Here is a 24,309-nt window from a genome sequence, read left to right as displayed (position 1 = left end):
ATTGTAGCCCTAGAAAGTGGGCCCAAACCGCAATTTTCATACAGCCTACTGTTTAAGATGCGGTCAGTTAGTCGAGTGTAATGGTCTTTATGTCTATATCCATAGTTTTGTCTTAAATCTCAAGGCCTCGATAAATGATATGCGATTCGAAATTGTTGCATCACAACCCCGTACTCCTTACTCACTTACCCTAATTCTGAAGGCCACCATATTAAAGTGGCTCTTGGCCCAAATATACCAGGGGCGGCCAAGCGTCTATTTAGCCCTCTATATTGATCATTTATTCAACAAGGTTAAAAGACAAGCCACTTATTTATCATTAAAATGTTAATTCGTAATAGGGATAATAATTAGATAACTATAACTGATGACAATAATAAGACAAATATAATTTATATGAAACAATACAGCTTACTGCCCTAATCCGGTCTTTGTCACCAAACAACTTGCTTGATTGAAATAAAATTTCATACTAAATTAATCCTTCGAGGTTTTTATTCTCTCGGAGAGGCAAAATCTCTGGAAAGCATCTAGCGAATCTTCCTCTGTTTCTCTGAGCGCCCATGCTTAAATCATACTTGACCACTGTCACAATTGTAGCTTCCAATATTCCAATCTTAGCTCGCAGAAGTATCTTCCTATTCTTCCAAACTTTTTTCAACTGTGAAAAACACCGTGGTCCTTGACAATTCTACTTTTTCACATTTTCATTGTACCCAACGTCTTTACTAATAATGCTATCAATGTAAGTGAAGCTGTCAACTTGATCAATCTTCTCGTTAACCAACATCGCCTTTTCATCTTCACTTATTCTTAGCCTTAGCGACTTAGTCTTATTAACATTAATTTTCAAACCTATTCTTGCACCTTGAACTCGTTAAACCTCTAAAAGTTCATTCATCTTGCTGAAACTTTCATCTAGGTTGCTTAAATCGTCAGCATAATCTAATTCCAGGAGTGGTGTACTTCCCCATTTGATTCCATGTTTTCCACTGCCTTGTTGTACTCCTGGTGAAGACAAAGTCTATCAAAATGTTCCATATAAATGAGAATAGAATGCGATCTTGCTTAAAATCTGATTTAATATGAAGCCATCTACTAATCTCACTTCCTGCCTTAACCGCAGCAAGGTTATTCTCGTACATAGTGCTAGTTGCTTTAATGTATTTGTCTGTTATACCATACAAGGATAAAACCTTCGTTAAAGCTCTTCTATTAGCTGAATTGAACGCTTGCGCATAATTTGTAAATCGAGGACTAAAGGTGTTTGGTGACTCAGGGACTTCTCAGTTATTAATCTAAGAGTGAAAATTTGGTCGACACCTCCTCTACCCTTCCCAAAACCACACTGTTTTTCTCTTAAAATTTTATTTACAGTATTTCTAAGTCTAAAAAGTATTATCATACTAAGTAGTTTGCAACCTACGGAAACCAGACCATGCCTCTAAAATTACCACACTCACTCTTATCACCTTTCTTAAAGAGGGGTTTAATTAGAGTTTTCCTAAAATCACTAGACACTTCCTTCTTTTCAAATATCATATTCATAATATTCAGTAACTTATTTCTAACCTCATAACTACCATATTCTAGAAACTCATTTACCAAACTATCAGCACCTGGGACCTTATTATTTTTAATCCTTTTAGTACTGTCACTAATTCTTCCTCACAAAATAAGTCTTCTTTCACATCCAAAGTGTCACAAACTTTTCCATTCTTCTCTATATATTTTTCTTTAACTCTATCACGATTTAGCTCATTCCCAAAATGTTTTACAAATCAACTTGGATTACCACAACGTCTGAACCAGAACTTGATATTTCGCCAAAACCTAGAATTTCAGAAAGAGAGCCTGAACTTAGAATTCCATAACGCCAGAACCAGAGCTTAAAAATTCGCCAGTACTTAGAGTATCAGAACCAGAACTTGGAAATTATGCCAGAACCTAGAATGCCAGAACACCTTAACCAGTACTTAGAAATTCCGCCAAAACTTCGAATAGCAGAACGCTAGAACCAGAACTTATAAATTCTGCCAGAACCAAGACTTAGAAATTCCGCCAGAACTTAGCTGAAGTATCGAAAGACTGTGTCGGTCATGAATTTGGGGTAGTCCTTAATATACTTGTAATGTGTTGCTTTATAGGGCTCCTCGTCTAATATCTACTCATTTTAAATGAAATCATAATTGAGATAACGTTACAAGATGCCTAATTTTATAAATTTAATTTAATGTAAAGATGCCTTTTGGTTTCTATTTTAATCGTTTGTTTGTTTCTCTTTCCAAACATAATCAATCATTTCAATTTAGAATAATAAATGCAGAGTGTATACACTAAAACCACGATTTGTCATTGGTTTTAAGATTAACAAATCACAAATTGTGTGTGATTTGTGTTGTAAAGTTTGTCTCTTTGACCTCCAGTCTGTCTCTTTCTTTCCTTCTCCGAGGGTATGTCAGTATGAGTATGCGAGTTTGCTTTGGATTGTGGGCTGAAGGATATGAGTAAGGAAACATTCTACTAACGTTCTAATTGATTGTCGAAAGCAAACAAAAATTAGTCAACAATTATTTATTAGATAATTTTAGACTATTGCGCATGATAGCTAGCTAGAATTGTGGATACCTTACTACAAAACTGTGTCCAAATAGGATAGACTTTAGAAAAAAATCATGAATAGCTACAAATGTTCCTATGTTTTAGGGTGATTCAGAACCAGCAGTATTATGAAAATAGCGCATAAAGCACTAACATGTCATCTTATATAAATTTTCATTGCACGATAAGATGGCAGTGTAGCCTTATATTTTATCTATACAACGGAAGTTCAAGTAAGTCCAGCGCCACTAGCAAATTGATTTGGACATATCCACCTATTTACTCAATGTAATCAATAAATTCAGTTTTATTTTTTAAGATTCAAAAACTAACGAGAAAGTTAACTGTTTTAAAAAAAAGACCAAATGTTATCGAATTCTCTGATAAAAAAGCCCCTACGGTTAAAGGTAGTGCGTATTTTCGTATTCGGTTGAGATGTTGCTTATTTTTGAACGAAGGTAATACTAGTTAAGTATGAAAAGTCCCAAAGTCCCACCGCAGAAACTTTCAAATTCTATATCAGTGTTCACCATGGGTAAAAATTTTCATTTTGGGAGGCTAGGGTTTGTCAAATTGACTTAGTCACTGAAAGTGAATCTACGGGGATCCTATGGAACTTTTCAAGCTTTTAGTGTAAAGATGAATCTCTCAAAAGTGCTCCAGTGGCAGATTTGACCCTTAGTCCCTTCCTCCCAGAATCTGTGCGATTGGCTTACACAACGTCATAAAGAAGTCTCCACAAAGTATTCTTCCAGTGGACTTTGTGATAATGCCTTATGATATTTCTGCTGATGGAAGGTTTAACTCTGTTATAGACATCTGTTTTGTTTTTAGTTCTTCTTAGAGATACTATTCAGTCTGCGTGTGTTCATAGGCGCTAAGCAGAATCCGATCTGCTGGATGGTGCACACTATGTAAACCTCATCCTTGCATCGCCATATATCATATTTTCCTTTTTGATCCACACAGAAACCCCACATTCCTCCTTCCAGTCTTTTATTTTTGCCCTTCCTTCTCCAGAAATGTTTTGACGCTTGATTTTCGTTTTTTTGTTGGTCACACACACCACAGGGTGTTGGGGGATTTTCAGGCGATATTTAGCCTATTTAACGACATTTTAGGCTTCCGATAGCTAAATCAACACTCACTCTTAAATAGTAATAATTATACTTCGTGGGGGTTGTTAGGACTATAAATGCTAAGGAATGACTTTCCAAAAAAATCTAGGTTAAGACTTAATTTCAGTCGTGCCACTCGTTTACCGTCAGTTGACGATAAATGGTAACGGTAAATAGTACCGTCAGTTGACGGTAAAGCCAATGGCACATTAGTGTAGAACTCTATTATACAACAACTACGAGAATTTATTACAGCTGTATATTTTATTACTACCTGTGTGTGTCACGTTATCATGTACTATTTATTATCCTGTTGTATACTTTGTGTTATATACTTGTTATAGACGTACTCTCAATATGTATTACTACTACTAACTACTAACAATTCTCTGCAGCACCAAGCCGCTTAAGGCCAACATAGCTATGCACGCTCATCCACCCCAATCTATTCGAAACCCCCCTGTTTATACCCTCCCAAGAAGTCCCAGTTTCCATTAAGTCCTTCCTTACGACCTCCTCCCTCCCCATTTGAGGATGACCTGCTTATCAATGTCAACGACGACTTCAAATTTCAACAAGAATTTATTATAGTGGTGCGTTCATGTTAGATTTAGCTGTTTCTCTTAGGGATCTATGAAAAGTATAAATACTTGACATTTCAGAACATTTTATGGGAATGGCTGGAACCAAAGATTTTATTATTGATGTTTTGCTGGGTTGCTCAAGTAGTGAAGTTAGAAGCCAAGCCTGTGATTTATTCTACAGGTTGAGCCAGGTTTCGCCACTTGAGAACTACTCTCCCAAGAGATTTTTAACTCAGGTAAGATTAAATGTAGTCGGTTGTTTAGTAATAATATTAATTGGTGTCAATTCATTGGTGGGATTGGTGATGTATTCATTGGTGGCGTATTTTTTCAATATTTTCAGGAAACACTAAAATAAACATTTTTCAGTAAAAAATTCTTTAAATTCAGAGGAGGGGGGAGGTGAATGCCAACCTGCCCCAGCTCATCTTTGGTCTCTTGAAAGGTTTTTATTCACCACTACTTTTCTATATCCCTTAGTTTGGCTTTTTACTTGCCCCTTAAAAATTATTCTTTAAATTCAGGCGAGGGAGGAGGCAAATGCCAACCTACCCCAGCTTATCTTTGGTCTCTTAAAAGGTTTTTATTCACCATTACTTTTCTATCTCCGTTTGTTAGGCTTTTTACCTTCCCCTTAAAAACTATTCTTTAAATTCAGGCGAGGGTGAAGTGAATGCCAACCTGCCCCAGCTCATCTTTGTTCTCTTGGAAGGTTTTTTATTCACCATTACTTTTCTATCTCCGTTAGTTAGGCTTTCTACTTACTCTTTAGGAAGGCCTTCTTTAGAAATGGCACGTATCAGAACTTAATACGATTCACCAACTAAGTCATTACTTTGGAGTCTTTACACAGTATTTAATACTTTTATTTAACGAAACGCTGTGCTTCAAAAGTCTCGCCGCAGAAATCTGGAATTCGCTTTGCTTTTTCCTTTTTTCCCCTGCGGATTCTGCATTAAACTTCATGCCCAGCTTACTAACTCATAAAGTTGCATGTAAGGCCGTTGACATGAAAACACCTAATAGGAGAATATGTAATAAGAAGGCTGGATAAAAACAGCCAACTACGGGGTGGACCTTAGGAAGTAAAAGCAGAATTAAGTTGAATATGGTATACCACCAATAAAGGAAAACATTTAAAGAGGCAATCATATCTGAATGAAAATCATAGTAGAAAAATCAATGTTTTGCCGAACCGAATATTCAGCACTTTGGCTAATCCAAAACTGTAAGTTTTCTTGTTTTTCCTTGTTAACATTGTTTTCTTTTCAACTTTTTTGTCTTTTTCTTCATATCCTTCTCTGCTTTATGCCAAGTATGATCGAATAAAAAATTGTTTGTTTTGAGTTTTCCATGGGTTCGAAGTGCTAGACTACTCACCAAGAATAATCAAGCGCTTATGTAAGAAAACCAAGCAATATCTTTGAATATGTATTTACTGTGGTTTAACTTAGTACTTCTATTTTGGTCTATCAGCCTCATCGTGGTTGCGGTGATAGCTGCAACCGAGTAAGAGGCTAGTACGTCCCATAGTAACAAAACATTACCCCAAAACTGCTAAAAATAGTGACGGATTTAAACACTAAGTACATCATTACAACCATTTTGGTTGTAATGATGTACCATTTGGTACCATTAATGATGTACCATTTGGTTGTAATGATGTACCATTTGGTAATAATGTAACCATTGTTCGAATTCCCTATAAAGGAAACTTACAGTACCTTGGCTTGTGGCTGCAATCACGATATTCCACATCGAATTTTTTTTTTTTTTACGCGGCTAACTGCGCCTTGGAACATCATAGAGAGCTACTTAATTGCTCATTTCAAAAAAAAAAAAATTGCTACGTCTAGTGCCTTTTGTAATTAATAATTTTTTACGAAAAACTGCGTTTTCGTATACAAGATCGTAGTCGCAGCGATAGCTGCAACCTAGTAAAAGACAAACACGACCAATAGTAACCAAACAAAATAGCCCAAAACCCCTATAAATGGTAGCAGATCGAAGCACAAAGTACATTTTATAAAACTCAAAGTATTTTTAGGGTTCTTTACATAATTTCCTTTTTCTTTATGATGAACAATCAAAAATAAAAACTTAATAAAAGGTAAAGAATCGGTGCTAGACTTTATAGGCCAAACTGGTAGTGCTGATTTTCGTTTCACGGCCCTTCGTCCAGGAAGCGTAAAGAAGGAGGGGGTCAGCCATTCTGTCTTCTCGCACACCCTTCCTGTTTACCTTCCTCAGATTTCTCCAGGTACCAGTATAGAGTTGGGTAGAATCTTGCTGAGCTTATAGTCTCGCCGCCAACCTTTGTCAAAAGCCAAATTTTCAACGACACCAGGATTTGAACCCCATCCCTAAAGGGCATAAGATTGCAAATTCAACGAGCTAGCTGCTTTGCTAGGGGCTAAGTGCTTTTTAGACAAGCAGTTTTTAATGGAACCTGAAATAAACTGTTAAACATTTATTTAATTCGTTGTGACTTTTGATCTATATGCTGCAACAAAAGCCTCAAATTTATAATCGACAGGGTCGGAAACCATTAAATATCAATTGTTGTGGAACATTTGTGCACATTTGTGAAATGTGCACTTTGATTTAGCACAGTCCTACTGCACAGCCGACGGAAGATGAGGGGCCTGGAAAAGGAGCGTTTTCACTATTGACCAATAGAGCTCGGAGACGGAGCTTGTGCATTGTTCGCCAAAGGAGGTTAGAGATGAGCTTACTCACTACTGACCAAAACGGTTGGTGAAAGATCCTACGCATTATTTACCAAAGGGGGATGGAATTTTGATAACGATAGTTACATCGGAAGAGTTTACTTTTTATCCTGATTCTAAATTCATAATTCAATAAGTAAATTCAATAAGCTTAATGATACCCAACAAAAGCCAAAGACCTGGGAAAATTTGTGCGATTTTCGAAAGAAAGGGGGGGGAGACCCTAAAAAAGTCAAGGAATTTAATGAAAATGGCAGCATCAGATTTAATATATCAGACAACGTACTGTAGAGATCTCAAGCTCAAATCTGCAAAAATGTCAAATTTTATATTTTTTAGCCAGAAGAAAGATCACAGATGTGTATTCATTTATATTTTTTTCCATAGAGATAATCGTATTGAACCAACGGTCCTCGAAAATCGGAAGAGGGCACAATCGAACGGAAATCAAAGGTTCTAGTGCTTTTTCAAGTGGCCAGAAAGAATAGAGGGCATCGAGCCCCCCACCAACGTCCCTTTTTCCCCAAAGTCATCTGATCAAAATTTTGAGATAGGCACTTTATTCAGCATAGTTGAAAGGTGCAATAACTATGCCTCTGGGGATGACATGGCCCCGCACAGCCTCTGGAGAAAGGGCTGTAAGCTATGAAATTAGCCCGTTATTTACTTATAGCGTTCGTTATTGGGATGAATACAGACATTTTTCGGGAGGTGGGGAATTTTACATGGAAGAAATTTGCCAGAATTTCTATGCGAAATTCTCTTTGTTTGTCTTCAATTTTCAGGAGGATTGGAATTGTTTAAGGGATTTTTTCACTGGGGGGGGTTTGTGGTAAAATTCTCTATGGGAGTCCGGCAAGATTTGAGAAATTATTAGAAATTAAATAAAGGTCTTTTTTCAAAAGAAAGCAGTTAAATGAGAAATTTTGACAGGGGATTGTCTGCAGAAAATTTTCCAGAGGAGAATTTACAGCGAAGGTTGAACTTTCAAGGTGAAATTTTGCGCGGGAGAAATTCCCCATTTCAGCGAGGGGGAGGCGGATTTCTCAGCATTATTTGAAAAATGATCTGAAATTAAATAAAAAAAAAAGTTTTTTCAACTGAAAGTAAGGAGCAGCATTAAACCTTAAAACGAACAGAAATTATTCCGTATATGAGGGGTGCTTCTCCCTCCTCAATCCTTCGCTCTTTGCGCTAGTGTTTTACTTTTTGTCCCAATCCTATAAGAACGATTCCTGAAACACAAAGGCATTTGAATTGGATTGAAGCTTTCTTAAATTACTAAAAAGCTTTAGCGTAAAGAGCGAGTCATTGAGGAGGGAGAAGCAACCCTCATATACGGAATAATTTCTGTTAATTTTAAGGTTAAATGTTGCTCCTTGTTTTCGGTTGATAAAACTTGTTTTTTTTTTTATTTAATTGTTAAAAGAAACTATGTCATACAATGTATTTATATTGTATAATATATCATATTAAGCTATTTCCAAAAGTTGAGTCCTTTAATAAACTAAAAAAGAATTTTGAGAAAGATACAGATTACAAAAATAAAGAAAAGGTAAAGATATAAAAATATATGAGAAATATGTAGAATTTTGACAAAGCTATGGATTACCTTTTGTTTATATTCCCCTTTTTGTCTTTTTCTCTTTTTAGACCCTTCTTTTACATTTCCGCTTTTTCTTAAGTTTCTTTTTGTCTGTTTCAGAGCTTAAAGTTTCTTTTGCCCTCCGAAAATATCGTTCTTAAAATAATACAAACTTCTTGTTTTATGCCCTCATTATAATATAGTATTATCGATAATATCGATATTATCGATAGTACGATAATATCAAAACAATAATTTGTGTATTCAAAGGGTTTTTTCGAAAAATTTTGCACTAAGACCATAAAATTTTGTTTTCAATTTAATACACCCGCCAGAATGCATTATTACTTTACTTATGGATTTCATATATTTCAAAGCAAAACTGAGAAAATTGCTTCAATTTCTTATAGGTTTTGGTTTCTACTCCAGTGCCCTTATGGATTCCAAGTGGCACCGCCAGGAGCGCTAGCTATCGCCTATTAACTCAGTGTGCTGAATATTTTGCTCTAAGATGTCGGCTTCATAATTGTTTATCTCGTAAGTTGAAGATTCTTCATCTAAAAACAGATGTCTTTTCCTTTCCTTTATTCAAACGTATTTAGAGTAATTGCATTTTGAACTAATCTTATAAAAGAAGTGCCATGTTCCTTTTTGTTTTTCATTGATACTGATTATAGTACAACTTTTGAGGTATCATTCTAGTCGTATAACCAAATTAAATGGACGGATTCGGAGTTAGTCTAAAAATACCCCCTTGATTTTTTTTTCCTTTTCTTTTTTTTTTACACTAAATAGGCTACAGTGTGGCACCTTTTTTTAGTAACACTAACTCCATACAAGAGATTAATGACAGTAATTTAAAAAAAAATGCAATTATTGAGGTATGAGTTTAGTCATCAAACAAAATAAATTGATTGATTTGGTGTTAGCCTAAAAAAAGCAAAATTAGTACTTGAAATATTTTTTACGGATTCTTATATTTAAATTCTTGACACCAGGGCCTTATTTTACTCTTAAATATAATTATGAAAATTTGATAAGGCCTTTAATTTTCGTCGAAACGAAATAAAAAAAAATTAAAATGTTAGGATCCTTTGTGCTATCTTAAGGCAATTACGTTTAAGAAAGGAATTTGAATAAAAAGCACGTAGGATATAATGCACTATGTAAAAAAAAGTCAATATAGGTCCTTGTTTGTTTGGAAGCAGGGTATAAAACAAAGCATGAAAGCAAAATACCAATGACTCGGTGTCTGTTTAAAACATCTGGTCGGAGTCATGGGCTTCATTTTATTTCCTCTCTTTCGTGCTTGATGTACCAAGGGCACCCAAATCAATCCCCCCCCCCCATTTTCGGTTTTGGGTAGTCATGCCTGAGAACCACGACTTTCTAAGATTTTTCATTTGGATGTTTTAAGATTATTAATTTTTTCACAGTTTTATTAGTGTTGCTGAGTTGAACCTTGAAAACACGTAAGTAAATCTAATTAGTTGTGTTGAATTCGCATCTGCAAATTCAGCTAATACTTACGACATGACTACCTGTGGATGGATTTTTGTTTGCGGTTGATTGTGTATGGCTATGCTGTTTGACCTATGTGATTGGATGGATGAGAAGGGTTAAGGCCTTGTTCAAGCACTGATCTATATTAACTCATAAAGTAGGAAAACAGTCTTCTTTTCTCCTTCTGTCTTTCTTTTTTGTTTATATGGTCTAATTTTTTTTATGTGCGTTTATTTCTGTGTTTGTGCTGTTGCACTGATGATTTCTTTTTCATTATATGTTTATAATGTATCTTTATATATCATAAGATGCACATTCATAATTATGAGAAAATGGTTTTCTTAGAGGCTTTCAAAAAGCTGATGATCCTTAATAGGAGGATAATAAAAGTATAAACAGTTACCGCCGAGGCGTTAGCAGCCCCAGAAAAACTAACCCAAAGGAGATATCCACAATACAAACATATTGCCTTTGACGTAAAATCATTTAGGAACTTTTTATTACTCCTTTACAATTATTCAGAGAATAAAAACTTTTTTGAACAAATGAAAAATGAGAAAATAACTTTTTTCAACATTTATTGTTATATTTTTTTTTTTTAGATTATGGAGTATTTAGACAGTATCTCATTCCTGTCAGTGTTGCCACGTTGAACCTTGAAAATGCGTAATCAAAACTAATTAATTGAATTTGGCAACGCTTTTCGTCAGTAAAAATCTAAAGATTAGCAATCTGTTGATTTCCTAAGACAACTACACCTTCAGAGGAAAGCTTTACCTTCTTAAGATGTCGTATATGTTTTTAGTTTTTTTGCCGGTTATTTAAGTTTCGTTTTGTTAGGTTTGACGCCTATTACTACCAGAAATCATATATATATATATATATATATATATATATATATATATATATATATATATATATATATATATATATATATATATATATATATATATATATATAGATATAATTATGGAGTATGATATTTATGACTAGTATATGGCTTACCAATGAATTAGATTACATTGTTAATTGTAATTCAGAAAACTATTGGCATTTCCAACTGCAAGATATACTAAGTCACATTTGTTAATTTTCTGCAAATTTTCATATTAAAATACTTTTTCCTGAAAGGAAAGCTGCACAAGCTGTGCAGCAAAAGTGTTGGCAGCTTTGGAATTCTGCTACTGGCAGCTTTGGAACTTTTTGTGCACCTGCCAGCTAATTTATTGAGTATTGTCATAAAGTATGACAGTTTTAATCTGGAGATGTCTTTTTGGAAGTCTTTTCTGGAGTAGACTTTTTTCCTTGGAAAAGAATATGCCAGTCTGTTGCTTTCTTCTGAAAACTAGAGCGTTAATAAGCCAAAGACGACATTTAACGGTAAAATACAGCTTCCATATAACATACCTGGGGGACGACAGGTTTGGGACAGTGAGGGACCACACTGTCCCTCGCTGTTCAACTAAACGTGTTTAATTAAACGTAAGAACACGTCGCAGTAACTCCCTTGTCATTCCTAGTTCTTGGCTGCGTCTACGCTCTGATTTCCTAGGGCTGCGTCCTACTGAGTCCCTCACTGCAGCTATGTTTTCTTCTATCCTTGAACTCTTTTTCCTGCATGAATAAGTTCCTCCTGTGGTTTTGGAACATATGTCCACTACAGTGCCATGATCTCTTCGTAACCCAACTAATAATCGCTGATTTTGGTGGAAAATTGCGACAACGGAAACGTTTTCGAAACGAAATCTGTACACCCTGGTGTGATTTTATCGCAAAATAGGTCTCCAGGGAGAACATTTTCTACTGGTATGTTAAAGACATTTTTTGGGTAACTATAGCTGAAAACGATCATCCATAGGTTCAACTTTCACGTCCCGCAATGTATATATATATATATATATATATATATATATATATATATATATATATATATATATATATATATATATATATATATATATATATATATCATGAAAAGAGAAATCACCAATGCAACAGCACAAACACAAAAAAAAAAGAGAGACAGAAGGAGAAAAGGAAGACTGTTTTCCTAAGTTAGTGATTAATTTAGACCAGCACTTGAATGAGGCCTTAACCCTACTCATCCATACAATCACATAGGTCAAACAGCATAGCCATACACAATCAACCATAAAGAATAATCCATGGTCAGGCAGTCATGTCGTCAATAAGTATAAGTCGTCATTTACCAAACAATAGAAACAATAAAGACAAATAATTCAGAGGCAACAACCCAACACAAGGGCTCATCAGGAGAATACACTGGCCTATATAGGGTTTCGCCACTTTAAATTCTCTACCCAGCACAGTGTTGTGGCTACCATAAAATATCCATGGCATCCCCGTGTCAGGAATCACCCCCAAAATACATGCCTATGAAAGAAAAAAAAAACAGCAAAAGTAAAACAACCAAGTAAAACCAAAACAAGGTTATCCTGTTAATATATCCCTCTTTTTAGCAACAATAGGTAAACTAAATATTATAAAATTTACCAAATCACAAATATTAACACATTGCAAAAAACCTGAATGAACTAAACAATTATAGAATTCATCTTTACCATGTGGCTAATTTTTAAAACAATCCGCTCAATTAGAAACACAATTCAAAATAAATGGCGCTGCGACAACATTTCTCGAACCTCCGACATTAGTTAAAAATTTCTTTAAGTATTTCTAGATAATTCTTTTGATATTTATTTAAAAGTTCGTTATAATGAAAACTAAATTTTTTAAATTGCCTAGTTAATTTACTTGCAGAAAAACCTCTTGATATCAATTTTTGGGTTAAGATTTTACATCTATTTTTAAAATCAATATAATTACTACAAATCCTTGCATAACGAAGTAACTGTGAGAAAAACGCTGAATATGTGATATTTGAGTGTATATTACTTTCAGGGAATGGGAAACTAATCACTTCAAAATCAAAATCATCCGTTTTATTATACATTTTAAAACTTAATTTATTATTATCACAAATATTAATATTTAAATCTAAGAAATGATCTTCATGACCAGCGCCATGACTAGGCTCAAGAATAAGCTCTGATGGATATATATTTTTAGAAATATCAATGAAATCCTTACAATTTAAGACCAAAATATCATCTAAATATCTTTTATTATTTGACAAAACATGTTTTAAATTAATTGGATTATTCTTATCCATCATATATTTATATTCTAGTTGACTTAAAAACAAGTCAGCTATAAATGGGCTGGCATTCCCCCCCCCCCCCCATGGGAATTCCCACAATTTATATATATATATATATATATATATATATATATATATATATATATATATATAATTCAATAAGTGATTATAATATGATAAATAAATAAAAAATATAGCATAAAATAGATAATACATTTAAAAATAAATAAAAAATATAATATAATAAATATTTTAAATGACTATATAAATAGAATAAATAAAAATGTAGAAATGAATAAAAATAAAATATAATAAATAAATAAACTTTACTACATATAAATAGTTTAATCATTAAATATTGAATGACAACTTTATATATATATATATATATATATATATATATATATATATATATATATATATATATATATATATATATATATATATATATATATATATATATATATATATATATATATATATATATATATATATATATATATATATATATATATATATATATATATATATATATATATATATATATATATATATATATATATATATATATATCTGAATTATGATTTATTTAATATAGAGTTTACAATCGTAATCTAATTTTTTTTTTCAGAGGGAGATCAAGAGTTTCTTGGTGTTTCAGCATCATCAATGCTAGACGATGAGCTTGCATGGTTAGCAAACTTCAGTCCCAATGAGGCTAAACCCAGTGACCAAGGTGATGGCGATTCTGCCCTTCTAATGGGTCATTTGCATCTCGTTCGAGCACTACTTACCTGTGAAGGAGTCAATAAAAAAGAAGCCGGTAAGCTGCATTTGAGACCTCATCGTTCAATTGAGTTCTAACAGCTTTAGTAACGAAACTTAATTTACTTTTTAGTGCGACTTAAAAGTGACTGGTTTAATATCATTCATCCCAATTCATCGTACCTGTCAATAGAGGAAACAGTAAAAACATATCGAAAAAAAAATCAACTTAACAAAAAAATGAAAGAAAATATGATTCTAGAATAATACAGACGCGGAAACTTTTCACACTACAAAATGTATTAAAATAAATCTTAAAAATCTTTTTGAATCAGTAGATGTATTTTTGGTCCTTACGTCAATTTGTTTAAAAAGCTTAATTTTTCTAAAATACCCACAGGTCTGTTTAATAATTAAATTACCATCCCTAAATATATTTGCGTCCTCATTTTCATTTTCTTTGATAAAAATTGCATTATAGAAATATGGAAATAAAAATTTTCCATTTTTAGAGTTCATTTATCCTCTGAATTATTTCGGCGCAAGATTGTCAGCAGTCTTCACTGTAGTACAAAAGGGAGGTGTAAGCAGCTCCCATATTGCCACACAGCTTTGTAAATAATCTAACTTATAATAAAACTGGTTTTTTTTGTAGTTTATAGTTTTCGTTATTTTTGTTGAAATTTCTAAGTTCTTCATTCATTTTTTTTTTCATACGAGAGCTGCTCTATGGAGCATGCAGTGCGTCCACAGAACATTTAATTTCATTTAATTACTGCTAATTAAATTTAATTATATATGTATATATATATACATTTAATTAGTGCTTTCATTAGTTTTTTAATGAAATTCTAATTAGTGATTTCAACACCTAATTAGTGCTAATTAGGTGTTTTCATTTAATTAGTGCTAGGCCAGTTTTGTGTCCTGACATTGACTGTGTGCTGTCTCTACAAAGCGAAAGGAATTTTTCCAGAATATACCTATTTCATTAAAAAAAAATTGTCAAAAATATTAAAAATTTTACTGGATATGGCTTTGCAAGGAACAGAGAAGCAAAAAATATTTCTTTATTTATATCATTCTCTTCCACACATGGAAAAGGTCCAATTCTGCGGTTTTGGCTTCATCAATTCCTTCTTCTACTTGTAAGGTAAATATTATAGTTCTTCTTCTTCGTTAGAAAGCACTTGGAGTCAATTGTTCAGGGTCCTTCTGGCTTCAAGGTTGGTTGATTCTCCACCATTGCATTGAATTTATATTCTTCCGAAGGGGGAAAAACTGATTGGCATTTTTTTATAAGGGCCAAACAAGGGAAGCGTAGGGTCATGCCACCTTTTCCCCGCAACTTAAGAGTAAATACTCGGCAGGTCCTTCTTCTGCTTATCGACCCTTCTTCTCACCGTTTTAAGGAAATCTTTTATAAAATATCGAGAAATTGGAAGAAGTCAATGATCCTCTTGAAGATCTCTCTTCCTGGTTTGGGATGTATGCTTCCAGAAACAGCTTAATATCTTCCGAAAATCTCAATTTCTCGGTGGTTTTTTTAAGCTTGGAGGAGATTGTTGCCAACTTCGAGCATTCAAACAGGAGATTGCGATTAGTCTCAACTGTTGATGCGCATTGGCGACAGAGGGTGCTTAGGCGTTTTTTTTATTAAAACGTATTCCCTGGTGGCTAGGGACGTGACGGAAAGCTAGTCCTACCCCCCCCCTCCGCCTTGGCAAGGGCTATTATCAATTCTCGCAACCGATGGACATCTCTGTCAGTAACTTCAAAATGGATTTTCTTGATAAACTTTAGAGATGATTAGGAGTCAACTGCCTATTTCCTGGGAGGAGAGTTTGTGTGGACCATCTTCAGAGCCTCATATATTGCATTTATTAAAGCCGTGAAAACGAAGGAATCGCCGTGGAGCCGTTTCGAAATGGGGAGGTTTAGCTGGGGGATCACTGCAGCAGCAGCTGCTTTACCTTCTTGCACGGGTCCATCTGTGTAAATTTCCAGGAACTCATGGAACTTTGTCACTCTAGTTTTTTGGAATTCCACTTGAGTTATTGCTGGAAGGATATTTTGAATCTTTTCCACCATTAGTCGGAAGCTAAAAGTTAATAGGAGTTACCCTCCATGCTGGAGGATATGGCAGACAAGGGAAAGAAAAGTGGTAATTTTGCCAGGTTGGGCTTTTGGAAATAACACTGTCCCGTGCCCCTATTGTCCTTGAAGATTCAATACTTATTCTCCCGAATGTAACAGATACAGTGGGTGGTCTGATCCATATGCCTGAATCCTTGCAAAATACCTTACTGATAGCATTTGGCTCTGTTTAACTATCGAAGACAAATCCAGCTAGTTGGTGAACCTTGGCTCTCTCTGAGTGGCGGTGAAGCCCTAAAGCATCATAATCGGTCCATAATCAACTTTTGATCTAATAAACCTCTTATAAAAATCCAGCAGAACTTTGGGAGAATTTACCGAGTGCGAGAATAGTTTGGGAGAGTTTTAATTCCATTCGATTTTTTTATCAATCCTGCGTAATATTCGCGCCTCCCTTTGGACTAGTCTGTACCCCCCTAGGGAGGTGCCCCTCACAGTTTGGAAAACGCTGATTTACTATAATTAAATATGGATTAAACATGGATAATTTAATTTATTTTTCAGACAGTTTTGGAGTACACGATGCGTCCTGATAAAATTAGGATCTTAGGTCATAGTTAACCCATCAATTTGCTTGGTCAGTATTTTTTTTGATATGGTGCCAATTTTTTGTTTTAAAAAGTCTTGAAACAGAAAAACATAGTTTTCCATAAACGCTCCGTGCCACTATGTCCTAGGCACTGATATATAAATTATAAAAAAATTTACATGTTTTTTATTTATTCATATTTCCATCCTGGTTGTCAAAGAGCGTATCTGCAATATCTCCGGAACGGCTAAAGGCATTTAGTTGAAACTTTTAAGGGACGTTGAAGAGCATGTTGAAATAAATTAAAAGAATAATTATAGTCTTGGAATTATTAGTTGAAATTATTATAAGTAGTAATAAATTTGGATTGAATATTTAAATCCTTAGGCCAAAGTTTATATACAAATTTCAACATGAAGATAGAAAATATTAAACTTGCTTTTTCTTATAATAATAGAAACCCGTTCACGATAATGATAAAAAAAAAAAATGAAATTGCTGAAAGTAAACAACCAAAAACCGTTAAAATTAGCATGTTCCCTCTACTTTGGCATTTTTGCTAAGCATAAGGAATTTTCTCTTGTTTTTATTCATGGTTTCAATTTTTTTTTTAGCTTTATATGGGAGTTTGATAGTAGGATAAACAAGAAATTTTTAAAATAAATCCAAAGTGCGGAAGATTGGCGTACCTTCGCACATTTTTTATGGTCATGTGGGTTTTGTTTGTCTGACAGGGATGTCCGTCACATTATGGCTAAGAGGACTTCTAACATGGAAGCTTAATGCTACGGAAAAATGTACATAGGGACAATTTCCCTTTATATAGGGCTATAAATTGGGCTATTTGGGTTCTCACCCCCTCTGCCTAGTGAAAACTCTGACTTTTATTGAGAGGAGCTGGAAAACTTCTCTATCAATAACGTACGTGTATTGAGGTTAAAAATGGAATTAATACCTATTAAAATTAAAATTTTCGTTCAATATTAGAAATTTCAATTGGTAGTCACTATTATCGTGAGTTTGGAAATGGAGTTAATAACTACTGAAATTTAGTTTCTGATCAAAATATTGGAGGTTTTTAAGTTGTTATACCTTTATATTTAGAGTTGATCATCATTTATCATTTTAGTTGATCAACTTCAACTATCAACTCCATTTGAGGAGGGAGTTTGATACCTGATTTCCTTCGACAGTAGCAATGCGATCTTCATCAACGACAGTCAAATGAAATCAACTATCATTTTAGTTGATCAACTTTAACTTCAACTATCAACTTTTTTTAAGAATGAAGCTGATGCCTGATTTGCTTCGACGATAGCAAAGTGACTTCCGTCAACGAATATTAAATGAAGTCAACTATCGTTTTAGTTGATCAACTTCATTTGAGGAATGAAGTTGATACCTGATATGCTCCGACAGTAGGAATCTGATCTTTATCAACGATAGTTAAATTAAATTGAAGTTGATGCCTGATTTGCTTCGTGTGTAGTCGGATTTTATTTAGTGATAGTTGAGTGAAGTAAGCTATCATTTTAGTTGATCAGCTTCATCTGTTTGCTTCAATTATTATGAAGTTGATTTGCTTCGGTGGTAGCAATTTTTTTTATTGATAGTTGAATGAAGTCAGCTATCGTTTTTGTTGATCAGTCTCAGCTATGTACTTTAACTATCAACATCATTTTAGGAATGAAGTTGATACCCGATTTGCTTCGACAGTACCTGTTTCCTGCATCTCTTGTCATAGCCGAAGGGCCTAAAGTTCCTAGGGCAAGTGACACTTTGGCACATTTCAGTCCTAAATGCCGCGATGTCGAATCGAGGGCAGCTGCATACTACGTTCTCGTAGAACTGGCCACTGGATGTCGAGAAAACCTTGAAATTCTTTCGAAGAAGCTAGTAGCAATACACCATAGGTTCAATCCTGATATGACAAAGGAATTTGAGGTAACTTCTGCTTGAATTATGGTAAAAACAAATTTGTTTCAGTATATTAATAATTCAATAAGGCATTAACAATTGCCAGAAGGCGATCGAAGCTCAAACGTTTGAACACATATAAAACATTTATTAAAACAAATATTTTTATGAACTTATCCAATGCAATACTTTAATGCTTTAGTCCATTTCCCTTTTTTCCTCCCCTTCTTTCAAGTTGCAATGTTTTGCGGTTGTTTTTCTTTTCCCTTGTTTTTATTATTCTTGTTCTTTTTTGGCGGTTGATATTCTCTTTACTGATAATAAGTTGCCTTAGTTACGAAGGTAGCTGCTTATTGGTTCTCTTTGAATATTTGTGTTTGTCTTATTTGTGTCAAGCAAATCTTGAGTCTTGTCAAAATAAACTATGTAAAAAAAAATATGTGTGAAGAAACTATATGTAAAAATATCTGTAAAACTATATATAAAAACTATGTAAAAAAAAACTATATGTAAAAAAAAACTATGTAAAAAAATAAACTATAAAAACAACAACATAAAAGCAAAGAAGTATTTATTTTTTTAACATTTTTTTTAATTATCTATTGATTTGTGACTCTACTATCTTTAGAAAACCCTATGCGTGAAAAGTATTTCGCGAAAATAGCGGAAGGTAAAAAAAACCTTATTGTGACCCTAAACGGAACTTGGACTCTATTCGGACCCTAAATGAATTTATGGTTTTTTCTTGGTTTTGATTCAATACCCCTATCCTGATTTTACGGGGAAGAAATAAAATTTTGTAGACCAACTTCTGTTGTTGTATTTTCTATAGAAAGATAAAAAGTATTCGGTATCAGCCAAAACATGGTGGCTGTTCCCTGAAGGTATCCTTGTTTTATTTACGTGTCTAAATTAGCAAGCTTAGCTTGAATGTTTTTCGCTTCTAAGGTACCTTAAATTACCAAGGGCCTTAAATTATCAAGGACGCTTCTAAGGTACCAAATTAACAGAACATGTTTCGCCCCCTTGACCCATCTCATGTCTTTTCATACCTGACAACCGCGATTTTCTAAAGAAAATTCTAAGATTCAAAGTTATGATGGTTTTTCGAGAGTATCACATTTTTGTTAGTGGCAACGCGTTGGACCTTGAAAGTGAATAAGCAAAACTAATTAGTTCAATTTGCCAATGCTTTTTGTCCGTAAAAATTTAACAATTTGTTGACTCCCGTAGACAACTACGTGTTCAAAGAAAAGCTAAGTTTTCATGAGCTGTTTGCTGCAATATGTTTTTTGATAATTTTTCTCGTAATTTTTTATAAGTTCCCACTTAAAAAGTGGTTAAGTTCCCACTTAACCAGTTCAAGCAATGAAATTTGTTTCTCACTATTCATGGTACTTAAAACCTATCGCGTACAACTTTCTTCAGCTTTTTTATGGTGAAATAAAAAAGAAAAAACTTTTCTTTTCGGGTTGGAAGAAATATCCGACCAAAACTATCCCAATCCTTGGCTCCAAAATATCTGTCTAGAAACACTTTTTTGAGACTTTTTAGACTAGTGAACAGTGTAACGAGACAAATGGGTTGTCAAACCGTTTATTATTCAAGTTATTTAAAAAAAATTGAATCAGAGAAAATAATTAGGTTGGTTTATGATAAATTCTGTATTATATTGAAATGCTACCTCTGAATTTTACAGTAGAGCAATCCTAGAGTATTCTAAAGTAATCTGGATTATCCTAGAGCTATCCTAAAATAACCACTAACCTGAATTCTTCGTCAGTGATTACTTTACATTATTCCTCTATGGCGAAAGTTCTCTTTCGCTATTTCCGTTCGGACAAAAAAGATGGAGCCTCATTTTTTCTTGCATTTATTCATTTTTGCCTGTAAAAAATTTTTCATTTATTCTTTCTTTTTTTCTTTTTTTTTTCTTTTTTTTTTTTCAAGAAAATCCTTTTTATGTAAAAAGGGAAACTTAGTTCGAATAGATCTATGGAGTTGAGACATACAAGACTTGATTTTCCTTACTCGGATTGACAATCCAAGCAATATCAATTCGGCTTGAAGCTTTGTCTCCTTCATGCCATCTCTGCCTGGATAACACTTTATAAAACTGTTTGATCAAAGTCAAGCCGAAGGCTCAGTGGTGGAGCATTGTGATATACCTAAGGCTGCAAAACGGGCTAGGCTTGAAAAAAGTTCTTGGGCCTCAACAAGGAAGGCCTCTATAAAATTGACCTCCTTGCCCGCCTCTCTTTGTGGTAATGAAACAAAGATTTTCTGTCGTAGAAAATTAAATTGCCTCTGCTTTTGTTGTAATTCCTTGTGGTTGTTTTTTTTTTTTTTTTTTTTTTTTTTAGTATGAGCCTGCTGTAGAAGGTCGTTCTGTATCTAATTTTGTTGGATTAAAGAATGCTGGTGCCACTTGCTATATGAATAGTGTTATTCAGCAGTTGTTTTTAGTACCTAGTATTTCTGAAGCTGTCCTTTCTGTCCAAGAAGATGAAGTCGACGAAGATAGGTTAGTATTTTTCTTCTTTTTTGTGTCATTGCCACGGAAGTGTCATTTTCATTTTTGGGGGGTGGGTAGCTTTTGGGAGTTTTGTGTGAATGTGGATCTGAAGGGTCAAAGTAAGAGCTTGAAATGGTGGGAGAAACTTTGTAGGCGCAGATGAAAAAAAACTAATGTCCCTTGTCGATAAACAATTGGACACGAAACCCAAGCAAATTCTATTTCGGGAATAACCATTTCCATCTTGTGCTTCATGGGAAGACAGTGTCTCAATATCTGTCTGAAATATTAAGGTCTAGAAGGTATAGAAGAACTGAAAGCGAAATGGGACGTCCTTTGTTTTATAATTTTAGAAGTAAAAATAAAGATTTGAAGTATTTTGTGAAAATATTTTTTTTGCAGATTTGTATCTGAAAAAATCTTTACATCTATATTAAGTTAAAGAAAAACTATTCATCAATCTGTGTCCATGGGCTTACGAAAAATGGCCATTTTAGTTTTTATCCGTTTTTTTTTTTACTCTATATTTCATGCATATAGGTGCTGATTGTTTTTGGCATTCCTTTCTAAAGGTAGGTAGGTAGGTAAATTTTTATTTAAAACCTTTATATCACATATATATCAATTAGTCGCAAAAAGGCCGTTCTGGCCTGTAATAGCGACTACATTCATGTTACTTTAATCATCAATAATACTAACTCATTAAATACACACACACAAACACACCTATATATATATATATATATATATATATATATATATATATATATATATATATATATATATATATATATATATATATATATATATATATATATATATATATATATATATATATATATATAATATATATATATCATGAAAAGAGAAATCACCAATGCAACAGCACAAACACATAAAAAAAAACACTTGAATGAGGCCTTAACCCTACTCATCCATACAATCACATAGGTCAAACAGCATAGCCAAACACAATCAACCATAAAGAATAATCCATGGACAGGCAGTCATGTCGTCAATAAGTATAAGTCGTCATTTACCAAACAATAGAAAAAATAATAAAGACAAATCATTCAGAGGCAACAACCCAACACAAGGGCTCATCAGGAGAATACACTGGCCTATAGGGTTTCGCCACTTTAAATTCTCTACCCAGCCAAGTGTTGTGGCTACCACAGAATATCCATGGCATCCCCGTGTCAGGTATCACCCCCAAAATACATGCCTATGAAAAAAAACAGCAAATGTAAAACAACCAAATGACACCAAAACAAGCTTATCCTGTTAATATATCCCTCTTTTTAGCAACAATAGGTAAACTAAATATGATAAAATTTACCAAATCACAAATATTAACACATTGCAAAAAAAAAATAATTTAATGAACTAAACAATTATAGAATTCATCTTTACCATGTGGCTACTTTTTAAAAAAATCCGCTCTATTAGAAACGCAATTCAAAATAAATGGCGCTGCATCATCATTTGTCGAGCCTCCGAAATTAGTTGAAAATTTCTTTAAGTATTTCAAGATAATTCTTTTGATATTTATTTAAAAATTCGTTATAATGAAAACTAAATTTTTTAAATTTCCAAGTTAATTTATTTGCAGAAAAACCTCTTGATATCAATTTTTGGCTTAAGATTTTACATCTATTTTTAAAATCAATATAATTACTACAAATCCTTGCATAACGAAGTAACCGTGAGAAAAACGCAGAATATGTGATATTTTAGTGTATATTACTTTCAGGGAATGGGAAACTACTCACTTCAAAATCAAAATCATCCGTTTTATTATACATTTTAAAACTTAATTTATTATTATCGCAAATATTAACATTTAATATTTATTTTATTTAATTTAACATTTAATTTACATTTAACATTTAATTTAACAAATATTAACATTTAAATATTAACATTTAATATATATATATATATATATATATATATATATATATATATATATATATATATATATATATATATATATATATATATATATATATATATATATATATATATATATATATATATATATATATATATATATATATATATATATATATATAACATATATATATCATGAAAAGAGAAATCACCAATGCAACAGCACAAACACATTAAAAAAAAAGAAAAAGAGAGACAGAAGGAGAAAAGGAAGACTGTTTTCCTAAATTAGTGATTAATATAGACCAGCACTTGAATGAGGCCTTAACCCTACTCATCCATACAATCACATAGGTCAAACAGCATAGCCATACACAATCAACCATAAAGAATTATCCGTGGACAGGCAGTCATGTCGTCAATAAGTATAAGTCGTCATTTACCAAACAATAGAAAAAATAATATAGACAAATAATTCAGAGGCAACACCCAACATACGGGCTCATCAGGAGAATACACTGGCCTATATAGGGTTTCGCCACTTTAAATTCTCTACCCAGCACACTGTTGTGGCTACCACAGAATATCCATGGCATCCCCGCGTCAGGTATCACCCCCAAAATACATGCCTATGAAAGAAAAAAAACAGTAAAACCAAAACAAGCTTGTCCTGTTAATATATCCCTCTTTTTAGCAACAATAGGTAAACTAAATATTATAAATTTTACCAAATCACAAATATTAACACATTGCAAAAAACCTGAATGAACTAAACAATTATAGAATTCATCTTTACCATGTGGCTAATTTTTAAGAAAATCCGCTCAATCAGAAACACAATTCAAAATAAATGGTGCTGCGACAACATTTATCGAACCTCCAGAGTTAGTTGAAAATTTCTTTAAGTATTTGTAGATAATTCTTTTGATATTTATTTAAAAGTTCGTTATAATGAAAACTAAATTTTTTAAATTGCCAAGTTAGTTTATTTGCAGAAAAACCTCTTGATATCAATTTTTGGCTTAAGATTTTACATCTATTTTTAAAATCAATATAATTACTACAAATCCTTGCATAACGAAGTAACTGTGAGAAAAACGCTGAATATGTGATATTTGAGTGTATATTACTTTCAGGGAATGGGAAACTAATCACTTCAAAATCAAAATCATCCGTTTTATTATACATTTTAAAACTTAATTTATTATTATCACAAATATTAATATTTAAAT

At 33.1% G+C, this 24,309-nt stretch overlaps 1 protein-coding gene across 1 annotated transcript in view; it reads left to right on the top strand.

The window, feature by feature from the left end:
* Positions 1 to 24,309, top strand: part of LOC136031457 (ubiquitin carboxyl-terminal hydrolase 24-like) — a 134,273-nt gene that overhangs the window by 46,378 nt on the left and 63,586 nt on the right. Inside the window, exons 12-16 of the mRNA XM_065711072.1 lie at positions 4,382 to 4,539; positions 9,028 to 9,154; positions 13,933 to 14,124; positions 18,437 to 18,696; positions 21,033 to 21,193. Coding sequence (XP_065567144.1) covers positions 4,382 to 4,539; positions 9,028 to 9,154; positions 13,933 to 14,124; positions 18,437 to 18,696; positions 21,033 to 21,193 — 898 coding nt within the window. The remainder of the gene's footprint in view (positions 1 to 4,381; positions 4,540 to 9,027; positions 9,155 to 13,932; positions 14,125 to 18,436; positions 18,697 to 21,032; positions 21,194 to 24,309) is intronic.

The sequence above is a fragment of the Artemia franciscana genome, chromosome 9 (assembly GCF_032884065.1).
Source record: "Artemia franciscana chromosome 9, ASM3288406v1, whole genome shotgun sequence".
Lineage (NCBI taxonomy): Eukaryota > Metazoa > Arthropoda > Branchiopoda > Anostraca > Artemiidae > Artemia > Artemia franciscana.
Note: the sequence above shows the minus strand (reverse complement) of the source record. Positions and strands in the feature narration are given on the sequence as shown.